The sequence below is a fragment of the Clarias gariepinus genome, chromosome 21 (genome assembly GCF_024256425.1).
Source record: "Clarias gariepinus isolate MV-2021 ecotype Netherlands chromosome 21, CGAR_prim_01v2, whole genome shotgun sequence".
NCBI classification, from domain to species: domain Eukaryota; kingdom Metazoa; phylum Chordata; class Actinopteri; order Siluriformes; family Clariidae; genus Clarias; species Clarias gariepinus.
In genome coordinates, this window is record NC_071120.1 from 13,520,447 (window position 1) to 13,535,296 (window position 14,850).

The 14,850-nt window shown below is 35.2% G+C and overlaps 1 protein-coding gene across 2 annotated transcripts in view; it reads right to left on the reverse strand.

Annotated features, from left to right (window-relative positions):
* Positions 1–4,898: 4,898 nt before the first annotated feature.
* Positions 4,899–14,850, reverse strand: part of rxrab (retinoid x receptor, alpha b) — a 48,217-nt gene continuing 38,265 nt past the window's right edge. For both annotated transcript variants that reach the window (XM_053480957.1, XM_053480956.1), the window contains 5 exons: positions 12,322–12,451; positions 11,496–11,628; positions 9,295–9,386; positions 8,754–8,859; positions 4,899–8,009 (listed from right to left, as the gene is read on the reverse strand). In XM_053480957.1, the coding sequence (XP_053336932.1) occupies positions 7,862–8,009; positions 8,754–8,859; positions 9,295–9,386; positions 11,496–11,628; positions 12,322–12,451 (609 nt within the window). In that variant the 3' untranslated portion in view covers positions 4,899–7,861. The remainder of the gene's footprint in view (positions 8,010–8,753; positions 8,860–9,294; positions 9,387–11,495; positions 11,629–12,321; positions 12,452–14,850) is intronic.

A 14,850-nucleotide genomic window follows, 5' to 3' on the forward strand; every position in this document is an offset into this window, starting at 1 on the left:
TTTATTGTAAAAAAACAATTAAAAAGTATACATGTTGTACAGTATATAAAAAAATATTTTATATATATATATATATATATATATATATATATATATATATATATATATATATATATATATATATATAATATTATATTTCTATTTTTTTATATACAACATATTTATTTTCATATTCCTTATTTTATTTTATTGTCTCATGTAATATGTAATTTGTAAACAATTAACGATTATGTAGGGGGAGCAATCAATGGCAGGGGGGCATTTTAGCGCATAACACCCGCACTGCACGCAGTGGGTATTACAGGGTGTGGCAACCTATGTCCTCAGATCTCAAACGAACAACCTCGAGCTGTAGCTGCCTGAGCCACCACTCCCTCCCAACTTAATATCAGTAATATAAACATAAAATATACGTATTGGAACAATATATATGAATGATTGATTTACCATTTATTATATTTTATATTGATATATTTATATACAGTTATTTGACAATGTACACAATTGTTTTTTCACTTTTTAATTTAGTGGAGTAGGACAGAATTTTCCTTGAATTATCTGTTTACAAAATAGTTTCATTTTCTCTCAGCTTTATTATAGTGGCTTGAAACAATTGGGATTGGAGCAGTCAGATTATATTTATATTGTGAAAAATTGAAATGTTGGTATCAGCGCCAGGTGTGTGAAAGCTGTTTGCACATAGACAAAACTTATAGAGTGGTGGCGGAGCTGCATGAAGTTATCCTAATTAGACTGCTCCAATCACACCTCTGTTAAGCCCCTATAATAGAGTTGTGTAGATCAATATAATTTATAAAATAAAGCAAAACTGAAGAGAAGAGACCATTCGAAAAAAGTGAGTGGATGGCAATTTATAACCATCAATGCCACTAGACAGTTTTCCACATATACCATATACCTGTGAGGAGTGTGAGAAATGGTTCTCCGCTGTGTTAATGATATAAAAACACACATTATATTACACAGTATATATACTGTGTAATATATATGCTTATTTATTATGTGAAAACCCAAATTATTTTACTTAAAGACATAATGTATCATTCTCCTTAGTTTCTGTGGAGACATGTATACCGCACAAGATCTGCCACAAAAAGTATTCAGTTTTTGTCCAAACGTACCTTTAATGAGCTCCATGTCATTCAGTGTTACCAAAACGTCTCTCCTATATACACGCCTCGGGCTGAACGCAATTTCATCGCAACTCCTAACTAGTTAGGTCACCTCCAGAGCTCTCCTATAATTTGGTTGAGATAGGAGTGATTTTCTATTTTAGGAATGTTGATAAATGGCTCCTACTCATAAAGTAAGACCATAATTGTGTAATTTCGGGCACTTTGGAGCAATTTCCTACTCTGCAACATTTAATAAATACAGGCCCTGGAATTCTAACTGTAAGACATGACGCTTTTATTTGTATAAGAGACAACACACTATTTATATTCTACAAACATCATAAAGGAAGCGGGCAGGAGGGAATACTCGTCACTCATGCTGTGTAAACTGTGTGCTTGTTTATAATTTGTGTATAATTTGTTTTTAGATGTGTTGATTGCGACCGCTTGTCATCCTGCAGAGAACATCATCACTGCATTGGCAGCACTGGAAAATGACAAGACTATTAAACTCTCAGAGCAATTGCTAAGACACAGAAGAAATTAATTCATACTTTTTGAGGAGTGTGACAACAATATAAATTAATACTGAAGACATTGAAATTACGACAGAACAAATATCAAATTATGTATACAATAAAAATGTGTTTATAAAAACTAGCCACCTTTTGCTTTGATGACGGCTTTGCACACTCTTGGCATTCTCTCAGTCAGCGTCATGGGTTGAGTCAATCTTAAAGGAATTACCAGTGGTGCTGGATGCTTCTTGGCTACTTTCCTTCATTCTCTGATCCAACTTATCCCAACCTATCTAAATTGGATTTAGATTGGATGATTGTGGAGCCCAGGTTATCTGATGCAGCACCCCATCCCTCTCGTTCATTGTCAAACTGTTCTTACAGTACATAACCTACAGGTTTATTTGTTATATACTGTATGATTAAATGAGCATTTAAAAACATGCATTTTATAATTACTATTATTGTGTAATCTTAAAATTGGTGCGATGATCTGAGTCATTTAAATGTGACAAATATGCAAAAGAAATAGGAAGGGGCAAATACTTTTTCGTGGCATTGTATATACAGTATATATAAATGAGAATAAATACAATGGTAATCACCACTGGCATCCACAGCGTATACAGTACTGTGCAAAAGTCTTAGGCACCATATTATATGCTGTACCAATTTTGTTATGTATGTTTATTATGTCTGCATAATTGTCAACAAAATTATTCAGTATTTCCATATACAACTTAACAACTAATAAATAAATTACATTACAGGAGAATATATGCATGGCTGTAAAGGAAAAAATATAGTGTTCTCCAGCAAGCTCAGTAAAACCTAACTAGTTTACTTATAGTACTGTGCAAAAGACGTGGGCACATACAAAAATATGGCATATAGTGCTTTTAAAAACATTTCTGCATAAAAGAAACTTCTATAAAGATAAATAATATAAATAATATAATAATATATAATAATAAATAATAAGCAATAAGTCAATATTTAGAGTGAAAACTCATTGCTTAAAATCAAGAGTTTTAGACACAGATTTGAGCAGTTTTATAAGAAAACAGTTGTTAGGTCTTACTGAACTTGCTGGAGAATATGAGTTCTTCTGGTAATTTTGTCACACTTGCTCCTTTCTATTTTTATGTAAATCCCAGGAGCGTACATTAGGTTTTTTGGTTGCATCTGAAAACTGGTCTGTCCTGTACTATTTCTTTTCTTACAGCCATGCTTATATTCTTCTGCAATGTTATTTATTTATTAATTTTTAAGTTATATATGGAAATACAGAATAATTTTGTACATAATTATGCAGACATGATAAACATATATAACAAAAAATAGGTACAGCATATAATATGGTGTATGTATATATATATATATATATATATATATATATATATATATATATATATAAGATTTAGAAAAGTGATGCGCCCATTGGTTTTTCAGCTTGATCAGCCATGGCTGATCACATTGGACATAACCGATTCTGATGCAACAGAAATGCATTTTATGGAGTTACATTATCAAAAGTTGTACTGCCTTTATCTCCAAACTCTGTAAGTGGATTAGTCTTGAAACCCATACACATTTTTACACCAGATTAAAAACACTAGGACACTAATTAGACTCCAAACACATGCTTCAGAAGCCGCAAGCAGCTGCATGCTCAAAAGTGATGAACACGCACTCAATATATATATATACACAGTATATCAATGATACATATCAGGTGCTAATTCGATAAATATTGCGACCAATTCAATATTTCTCAAATCAGTATAAACTGTTTTAGATGTAAAAAGGTTGTCATTAAGTTTACAAGTAAATAAATGCAGTCTATTCCTTATATATTACGAGGGTAAGTCAAAAATTATCCGCACTCCGGATAATATTAAAATGTCTTATCAGCGCTTTCCTTTTAAGGCTACTGTCCCCCCAGTCACTGCTGTGCAGGTGTGAACATGTTACATTAGTTCATTTGTAACTGCATTGCAAGCAAAAATCGATACCCCACTTATGATTTGCATGAAAGAAAAAAAAAAGCAGCGTGCAGTGGTTAGTTTTTCGGTGGCCTGAGGGTGTACATGATGCCTAAAAAACAAAACAAACCGTGTTTGTCTCTAAAGTCTTGAGTGCGTGTTAAGCAATTGTGAGCGTGCAGCTGCTTGCGGCTTCTGAAGCATGTGTTTCGAGTCTAATTAGTGTCGTAGTGTTTTTAAACTGGTGTAAAAATGTGTATGGGTTATGAAACTAATCCACTTACAGAGTTTGGAGATAAAGGCAGCACAACTTTTTAATAATATGAACTCGTGCACTCGGCACAGAATCGGTTGTCCAATGTGATCAGTCATGGCTGATCAAGCTGAAAAACAGGCAAGTCCAATCACTGACTAATCAATGGGTGCATCTATTTTTAAAAAGTAAAAAATCCTTTACACAAACACACACACACACACATCCAGAGAGAGAGAGAGATAGAGAGAATTATGCACTTGTAGTTGCATTTTAACTCCATTTTGTTGCCTTTTGGTTTACTTTGCTCAGTGACAATAAACTTCAATCTAATCCTCTCAAACATACAATTGGATTAGTTACAGATAGCAGATGGTTGACAACTTATAGTAAAGTTTGGTGGCTTTGTTATTATACTCTGAAGGCATTATTGGTGTTATGTTCTGGGTTTATTTTTCTCATTATAATGAGCTGTTACTGCGTATCAATACAAAGTTCTCTGACTGATAATTTTTATATAATAACACTATATTTACATATTTCTACCCTGATATATGTAACAACATCTGATCCATAGGGCATGAGGACTCATTGAAGAGGCTGAAAATAATAAACAATAAGCAATGTAGTATGCTATGACCTTGTGATTTCATCTTACTCTAACTAAACATATAAAAAAGAGGTTTTGGAAAACCACCTTCTTCAAAACACAAAATAGGCAAATATCTGTTGGAAGAATAGCATCCTGTAATATTCAGGTAAAGGCACGGTGTGGTTGTTCTGGTGATTTATCGTGGTCTAAAATTATACTTGCATTTCTTACATGGCTGTAAAAACAGTTTAATTAACCTTTCGGTTCATTATAAATTTTTTGGTAAGGATTGTTGTACGCCTTCTAAGACATTTCTTATTTCATTCACAATTCTTATATGCTTATTAAATAGGATTTGATAAAACACCTAACATGATATTTTTGTTATTTTATTTTCATTGGGAAACTTAGGTAATTGTACAAATTTATTCATGTTTTTATACAATTGCCAGTGTCTGAATTATACAATGTTGGCTAAATATTCTGGCTGATCTCTCTATCTACAATGTCTGCAAATAACACTGCAAGTTTAGGCCTATTTTAATAGGGAAAATATACAAACATCTTTATTTTTACTTGTCTTTAAAAAGTTTGCAACTTGTTAATGATTCTTTCATGCACTAAGGAAAAAGTAGCTTTCAAAACTGAGAATTTAATTGTCCTTTAAACAATAAACACTGTATGATATGACAACATACTATTAACCCATTCTTATTGTACTGATATATAAAAATGGCATTTTACTACCAGGTGAAGCCAAATCATCCTTAAACAGCAACAACAACAACAACAACAACAACAATAATAATAATAATAATATTAAAAGATCTAGGGAAAAAATTCCAACAGCAACCTGTTCAGAGGGCAAGATCCCATCCACTTTACAAATCAACAATTATACAATTAATGTCTGCAACATTCAATAGAATTATGTAAATACCTGGAACACAAGGAAAAAAAACTTACAATTGTACAAAAATAGATATTTCTCTTTAAACCAAAATCTTTTCATGGTTTGCCAAAATTTTGCTTATCATTGGGAAAGTATATTAGCTGTTTCTGTTGGTCTACTAAACCCTGTTTGTCTTCCATGAGGCCCCGCACCCAGGATTATTCTAGATTAGGGCATTTTAGAGTTGCAGCTTGGATTTCTGATCTAGTAAATGTACAAAGAGGCTTTTTTGTTTATCCTATGACTTTATGCTGGTGTTTAAAGCCCACAGTTTTAAACCTGGTTTCAGGCTACAGGTGACAGGGGCCATAAAAACAAAACAAAACAAAAAAAAACCTACTGTTAGGGTTTTGTGAAAAACTGTATGTAAACCTTATATGTGCCTGAGTGGTAGCTTCTGCTTTCGTTAAGTTCAAAGTTTGACTACTGAAAGAGCAATCAGCGGCTTTGCTAAGATTCTGCAGTCTGATTATGAAAACTTGTAATAATGATAATAATAATAATAATAATAATAACCTAAAATGCATAATAACTGTATAAGAACACTGTTTTAGTTCAGCCTGGCTCAGTTTGCAAGAGGTTCCTTTAAGCAAACATCACAACAGAAAGAAATTGCACAATATGAGTCTGACTAACACTATAATATAAAAAGTGTTTTACAAAGCCTGAGGTCTGGTTATTTTGTAATGCTTCCCAAGTCTGAACACTATAAAACATTAAAGGATTCTTCATATTCCTGTTCCAGCATAACATTGAATGGTAGTTTCACTTGTGAGACACCAGATGGCAGACTCTTCCAAACCTTCCACATCCCTGAGGCCAGACCATCATCTGGATTCTCTTAAGAAAAGGCTATGTTCACATTAACAAGTTTTATTCAATTCTATTTAATCTTTTTCCCTTTTTGGCTCCAATGGTAAAATTAATTAGTAAAACCTTAAGTATCACCTGTGACCACCAGGTGGCAGACTAGCCTCACTCTTTCTATCTTGACAGGTCACAATCGTGTTTAAGTGACCTCAGACTTCCGCACTGAAATGACTTACATGAGCACATTTTGAAATCAATAACACCACGTGGATGATAAGCGTGAACAACATGAACAAACGTTTTAGAGACTGCGGTAATGAAATTATAGTACAATCTGTCAATAATGAAATCTGCTCTGGAGTCAGACTGACAGCTTGGGAGCCGGTTTACATAGGACCAAATTAAAATAAAATTCCAGGTGCAGTTTTTTTTTTTTATGCTTTTTCAGTTATTACTTTCTCCACTTACTCGTCATATTAACACTATTAACAGGCTACAAGCACTCACTTCATACATTCTTATATGATTACAAGGCTATGTATCTAGTATCATATTTGTATCCAGAATATGAGTTGAGAACATTGTCTCAATTTTGAAAAAAAAAAAAAAAAACCCTGATTTATGCCACTTCAGCCTTTTAATGTGAGCGTAGCCTAGTTGCATATTATTATAGCACAAATGCTGCTTTGCTGGGAATCATCACATGAATGAAAATCTTTGGAAATACTTGATACAATAATGAGATGAATTATGAAGTCATAACAATTGATAATCCAACATGTAAAATGTTACACAAACAACAAAGAATCATTGCTTTTTTCTATCAATAAACTTGAATCAGGTAAAGAACACACCTGACTTTTATTTCATTCTGTAATTCTGACTGACTGCTGGAAGTTTAACTAATATCAACACTGTTTGAAAAAAAAAAGAAAAGAAATTTTAATCAGTTAAGTGCTGCAAATACAACAATTTTTTACTTATACAACTTTCTCACATCAATGAATTCTGAAAAATTCTGAAAAAAAAAAAAAAACACTGCTAAATTAACATTGAATGTTTCGGTACATAAAGTACAGTCTATACCAAAGGCAGTGATGAGGTGTCAGGAAAAAGGAGTCCTGTGGTACCGAGGGGTGTTTATGAGGTATTGCAGAATTTTGCATCCATTCATCAAACCTATACACTCCCACTGACGTGAATGTGTACATACATGAAGCTATTTGAGCACAGACGCTGTAAAGAGAGGAAACTGCAGAGGTAGGTCACTGTGAGGCAGAATATTCAAGATACTGTTTAGACCACAAGATCCGCTAAAATCCGGGCAGCCAGCTTTCCTCCCAAGCATACCTGTTAGAACTCTCTCAATCCATCCTCCTTATAAATTGCTCCATAGTGAATGATCTTTCTGTAAATACATGGATTTGCAAATTCCCAAAAAAATGAAGCACCAACGCTAACCTGTTTGTCTCCTGGATTGCAAGAAAAGCCGATAAAGCATTTGTCACTGAGATGCATCTCATCGTAGCCTCTTGAAGGTGATGTGCGCAAAAAAGATTGTTCTTTACAGAGATTCTGAGCGACTTCGTCATGAGCGAGTTAAGGCACTGCTCCATTATGTCATTTGGTGTGGCGCCTCTAGCATTTCCATTAGGAAAGTGTCGATTGGGGTGTCTCCAATGAGTTTGAAGAAAAAGAGGTGCTCCAGACACTTCAGACCGATGGAGCGCAGAGCAGGCAGTCGGAGCAGCAGTTTAGCAAATCTGCTCAAAATCATGTAAAGAAACAGATGTTAGGATGGATCAAGTTTAGGACAACTTATTAAGGGTGCTTTCACATAACTCGTATGTTTTTTTTGTTTTGTTTTTTTGTAAACTTAATCATAAAGAAACAACCAGAAAGTAGGACATGAATCTAGATGGTGTGTTTTTTGGCTTGTGGGCTACGACCCTGAGCTGAGAGGCACAAACCAAGCCAAAGCATGTGATTGTTCTTAATAACAAACTAAGAAAGCAAAAGCTGGATTTGACATCAAATAATTAGAACTAGTTATTTATATAATTATCTATTTGATTTTGTAGCACTGGCTCCTGTTCTCTGTGTGTTGATTCCTGTAATTTCTATGCACGCGTATAAACGCTTGATTTTATTTTCATTCCATTCATGTTATTTCTGGATGATGAATAAAGAAGTTTTCCATTTAGCCCTAAACATACAGGCATGCAAAGCCATACAAAAATGAAAAACAGATAAAATTTCATTTTGCTCTGAAATGATGGACTAATAGATGTGAAAGCACCCTTAAGTAAGAGGTATCAAACAAATACATCTTTAAAAAAAAACAACAACAACATGGTCTCTTTACTGTCATAATTGCATTAGATGGATGTGGACATTCAATACTTACACCAACAACGAAACTAATTACATTTCTCAATTCTAACAAATAACATTAATTAAATACTTTAAAATTATATACCAGAGAAACATGGTTTGTGTATATTTACCTCCCAGGCTGATCAGGGTATTTCTGTTTACAGTAGGCCTCCAGTGAAGCATATACTCTTTCCCTAAGTGCCTCCACCTCTGTTGGATTAGACAGGCCTTTAGAGTCTACGTGTGGAGGAGGGGAAGATATTAGAACATGACATGTTATGGCATATTTCAGAAATCAGTTAGCTAACATCAGTGCGTCAGATACATTATGTGTCCAAGGCCGTACACTGCATGATGTCATGTTAAAAGCATTTTATTTTGAATAAAGTAAGAGATTTCACTTTGCATTAAAGATGGAATGTGTTATATATAAAAAAGATGTAAATTTAGAACAGCACAATAAAGTGTTAAATAAGATCAAAGAAGCTTGGTTAAGTGTTTTCAGTTTATACAGTGTAGCAGATTAAGAAGCACATTTACTACACTTTTCTCTGATTTCTAGACCATGGATACAGAAAAATGTCAGTTCATTAAAATACCATGTTTGTGTTTGTAAACAGGTAATGTCTAGTCACGGTGTATATGTACACATGTGAATATGCGTTTCTGTACCTGGATTAAAAAGAACAATAGCTCGCAGGCATCCAAGCTCAGACTTGTCCATCTGCATGTCTCGCATCTTCGACACCAGCTCTGTCAGCACTCTGTTCCAATAAAAGAAGCAACTCAGCGTATCTTTGCAAGACTTACATTTCCAATTTTACCGACTAATTTGCGTTCGCAAACACTGAGAAGAAAATCGTCTTGTGCTAAATATCAGGAAATGACTCATCACTCCCTATCTGTATCGAAACCATTAAGGCACATGAAATGGATTTTTTTACTTCGCTCTAAACTGACTGGACATTTAATTTAAGGGCACTCACATGTTTCATATGGAAAGTAAATCATGATCTCATATCTGTATAACACTTCCATGTGGCCTAATGTAAAAGTGCTATCAATTTAGATAGAGACAGAGTAAGGTCCTTAGCAGACTCATTTTCAAAAGCTCACAGACGATGATCTATGGCGGTCAAAAATCTATTTGTCATAAAGGTCTGGTTTAATATCCCAGTACAGGGCTTTCTAACCTCCTAAACAACAAAGCCTCTGTGTATATGTATAACAGCTGACAGGCTGTGCAAAAGTGTAAAAATCCGTGAATTTATGTTTTATGAGATCTTCTATGCTACGTTTAGGTTTATAAATAGTGGAAGTGCTAATATTTTGAACTGTTGAAGGGAGTCACATTCAGTAACCAATGATTATATTAAGAGGGTGCATGTTCTTTCAGTCTGTGTATGTTCATCAGTCCTCAGACTGTTACTCTGTTACTAACACTAACCGGTTTTCCTATCTCTTAGGGTTAATTGCACTAATTGTATATGGTAATTAATACGTAATTATTAAAAAGAGTGTAAGTTTTGAATTTTGGATTCGTGATGACGACAATTATGACGGCAATGGAAAGTTTTACAGGACACACATCTCGTCAACATGTTTAATGTTGTTGTGCAAACAATCAACTGACCTGTACACAGTTTGACTTGGAAACAAGACAGGATGGGATAATTTGGCCCTGAAGTAACATTTAATGAATGTTGATTTGTTGAAAGTAGTACATTTTCCAGATGCAGCTTACATAAGACACGCAGCATGAATAATGCCACTTGCATGGCCAGTGCTTTACCACATTTTTGCAAAATTATGCAGTAAACTGGTTAGTCACTGCAAGGACAGGTTATCAGATACATCAATTGATACATTATATCGGACATTGATCTACAAACAAAGGTGAATGAAACTTAGCAGATCTTGTTGAAGTTGAAGAAGTGATGTGATGTTGAACAAGTTACATTTACTAAAATTACTACAACAGTAAAACGAGAGATGACATTGGAGGAGTTGGTCAGGACTACTTTTAACTCTTTTCAAAAACAGGGCATAGAAGAAGAAGCTACCAGGTGGACCAGTCACAGTTGTTGAAGTGGATATAAAGTTACATTTCTATGGAGGTGCATATCAGTGCGTGTAAGTGCCTACTACTATTAATGGATTGTAAAGTCAAATTGGCAAATTTGTTTAGTGTTGATGTGGACATCTTTGAGTTGTCAGTACTGCATAGCTTCATAAATAAACCTCTTGTGACGGGGATGGACAAATATTCTAATATGGGTAAGTCCAGCCATGTGCACTAAACTCCTAAACAGTACGCACTAATAGATAGTACACTGCATATAGTGATGCTTATTATTGAAGTTCATGGCAGGATCATAGCTTCCATCATCACAGGCAACCAAAACACGCCTAGTCAGGTCATAATAAGAAATCATAGCAGTTCTTGGCAAGTCTTGACAGTTTAAAGCAAAAGATGTAGTAGATAGTTCCGTCAGTAAGTACAGCGCAAGGTCATAGACAGTTCAGCATGTTTGTAGAGGAATCATAGGTGATTACATCATAATCGTGAGTATGGTGTACACTTTCATAGGCAATGCGCAGCCAATTCATATCTGATTTAAGGCATGCGACATCAGAGTTACCAAGAACAGTTAAGAATTACAAATCTGGCAAAAACTTCATTAATATGGCAAAAATCCCGTAGTGTACAGTGTTGCCCAATGATTTGACCTAGCAAGCCTGTTTCACTCTTCCCACAGAGTTGTACGTTGGTGATTCCCAACAGCCTGGAAACCTCTACATTTTCCATGTACTTAACCGACTCACACTTCAAAGTTTCTACTCCAAAGATGTGTGAAGGCTCAAACACTCACCTATCAAAAATGGCACCCACTCCAGCGCTATGTGCACTGTTTCTATGGACATGAAGGCCTGTTGCTAACAATATGCCATCTTTGACACTAATCGAGCGGTGCGAGAAAGACGCGATGAGGAGCTCGTTCCACCCTGTGAGAGATAAAGAGAGACAGGCAGCCTTCAGTGTAGTCTCTGAACAGAGACATGTGGAAAGGCAGAAAGAAGACGATGCATTCTGGTGGCCATTTGGGTAAACCACATGTTTGTGTCAAGAAAGTAAACCAAAACTGGGAACAGATCTGCTTGCTTTAAACGTGTCAAACATTGATCAAGTCTAAATATGCTATGACAAGGTCAGAGCTTAGCATGCACACATAGCATGCAACAGTGATGAGCGTCCTCAGGCAACCTCAGGCCTGCAGAACACGTGTAGCAAGAGAACAAACACATTTGCTCGCTCAACATTACAAACATAATGATAATAATGGATTTTCTCTATGTTTAATATATTTACAAACATCTAATTCATATGATATATTTATTTAGTATTCAGACTGACAGCTTAGTTCTTTAATAACATACACATTTGTTTAGCTGGATTCTGAGATTGTCTTCTTTCATACTATGCTAATTAAAATAAGCTCATAAAACTAGACTCGAATGCTTCATATGTCCCATATGCAATGCACAGAGAGTATGGAATGCGACACATCTTGTAGTAAACACAAAATGTGCTCATTTAAGTGGCCATTACTGTCACAGGACATGTATTTCATACACAGTTATGATTATGTATACAGATTGAATAAAAAGCAGTTGATTGTTGTTTAATTATATTGGTACCTGCTCGTAAAAGGATGACCTGGTCATCTAAAGGCAGATCGGAAAAGTGTGGTATCCTCTTTGCCCATTCCACTAATGTGAAGAGCTGCTTATCAGCGGCTTGGCAAATGTTCGTAACTGGGTCATTGGGCTGCAGAAAAAGAGACAGGTAGAAAAGAGAGCTTCATGTTAATGAATACATTTATGCAGCAAAAACTGATGTAAAAACGTACATAACACAATCATATTTTTTAATCTTTAAGCTATACTACAACGGAAGATCTATATTTTTATGGTAAATTCTTATTCAAAAAGATCGTGAAATGTTTGTGTTGCTTCTGGGTAACTTGGTGAAAAAAGACACAGAAAATGAGAGCAAATCAGAGGAATCCTATAAAGTTGAGGGAAAATCCAAGCTCCAGTAGATTCCATTTAATCTCCACCCATCTTAAAGGGCCTGAACTTGCGTTGAATGGACATGCAAAGATTATAACTGAAACTAGTTTTACTTCTTTCTGATTACCTTTAAATTTACAATGTCTCAGGCAAGTTCTTTATGTTTTCCCCTTAATGTAGTTATGTGGTGTTAATCAGTCGTGGATAGTTTGCTCTTACACGATATGGACAAAAGTATTTGGCCAAACCTGTTAATTATTGAATTCAGGTGTTTTTATCAAGCCTCTTAACCACAGTGAAGGGCAATATTAATGCTTCAGCATACAAAAACATCTTGGACAATTTTATGCTTCCAACTTTGTGGCAACAGTGTCTTCCAACATGACAGTGCGCCAGTGCACAAAGCAAGGATAATAAAGACATGGTTTGATGAGTTTGGTGTAAAAGCACACAGAGCCCTGACATCAACCCCATTGAGGACCTTTCAGATGACCTGGAAGAAAGATTGCGAGCCAGGCCTCCTCGTCCAACATCAGTGCCTGACCTCATAAATGCTCTACAGAATGAACGGGCAGAAAATCCCACAGAAACACTCCAAAATACTGTGGACAGCCTTCAAAGAAGAGTTGAAGCTGTTATAGCTTAACCTTAGCTATGCAGTCTTCTTTTTGTTAAAACCGTGTTAGAACTGTGTGTGTGTGTGTCTGTATGTGATGATTTACAGTGCTAAACTTTACAATACAAAACTCCCATATTTGTCAGCTACAATTCTTCAAAGCTCTTCTCCAATAAACATCCCAAAATTTTGGACTCCACCAATAAATGGAAGCATAGAGGTGCGATGGGGGGACAGTTTCATGGTGAACGCAGCAATATCAGAAAGTTAGGTTGTTTCCTTTTTTTTCTCATCTCTCCTAAATGGCCTTCATTCTGGCACATTCTACATCCAGACCATTTCACAACATCAGCCATGTTCTAAACATATTTCATGCAGGCATCTCAAAAATTTCATTTGATCCAAAAGAAAGCAGGATTAATCCGAGTCAGGTTTCATTTGAAAGAAGCTTTTCCAAACACAAGAACAAAACAGGCCATTTAGTGAAGAGCAGGGTAAAACCAGAAAAAAAGAAATCTTTAAATACTGTTTTTATGGATGAAACTAAAAAGGGCAATTGAGTTCTATTTCCATAAAATATTACTTACTGCAAATGCTTGCATATAGACTGCCCGGCCAAAAAAGTCACAGTTTTAGAGGGGTCAAATATTTGAGGAAAACTTAAAAATGACAAGAATTGAGTTCAGAATTAACCAACGCATTATTAAACCACAAACTTCACAGAAACCTCACAGAAGAAAGATCGCAAAAAAAATAATTATTGAGCATGATTAGAGATGACATAAATGCTTTGTAAAGTTGCAACATAACTATGCTTAATAGTAAAAGTAAAATCACGAGGAATGAGACTAAAAAGGCAGTGTGGTCATGAGAAAACCACTTGTTAGTGAGAATAATCATAAAAAACCTTCAATTTACTAGCGAGTGTAAAGATTGGACTTTGAATGTGTTCTGATGAGTCCAGACTGATTATATTCTAAAGCATGTGACAATAAAATAAAGTCAGCTAATAATCTTAACACATTCTGTCAACGTATGTCATTTTTTCCCCTGGTGGCACAGGGTCATTACACTCCTCATACTGTGAAAGAGTGGTTCTGGAAGTATAAGGAATCATTTTCAGACCTGTGCACATCATGTGCACCACCACACTGTGCAGTGTAATCAAACTTAAAACCTTATCAAAACAGTAATATATAGAAAGAAGCCTTTGCCTTTCTATAAGGCAATGTTCTTTGAGCTAGCCCACTAGTCTTAGTCTCTGTGACACACAAATACCTGGGAACAGCATGCAATGGTTTCAAACTGCAGTTTTGAACCAGCATGGACAGACAAGACAAGCCCTTGCGTTTTAGAGGTAAGATCACAAACACAGCATGGTGGAATTGCAATTAATCACAAATTCACCAATAGGATCTATACTATTCAATTTAAGTGTCGAATGACGTTTGTTTCTCACATAACATAACTCACAATGTATTTTTTTTTTCCACTGGACAGAACCACATTCTGAAATCTTACATTTAGTAGCTTTCAAG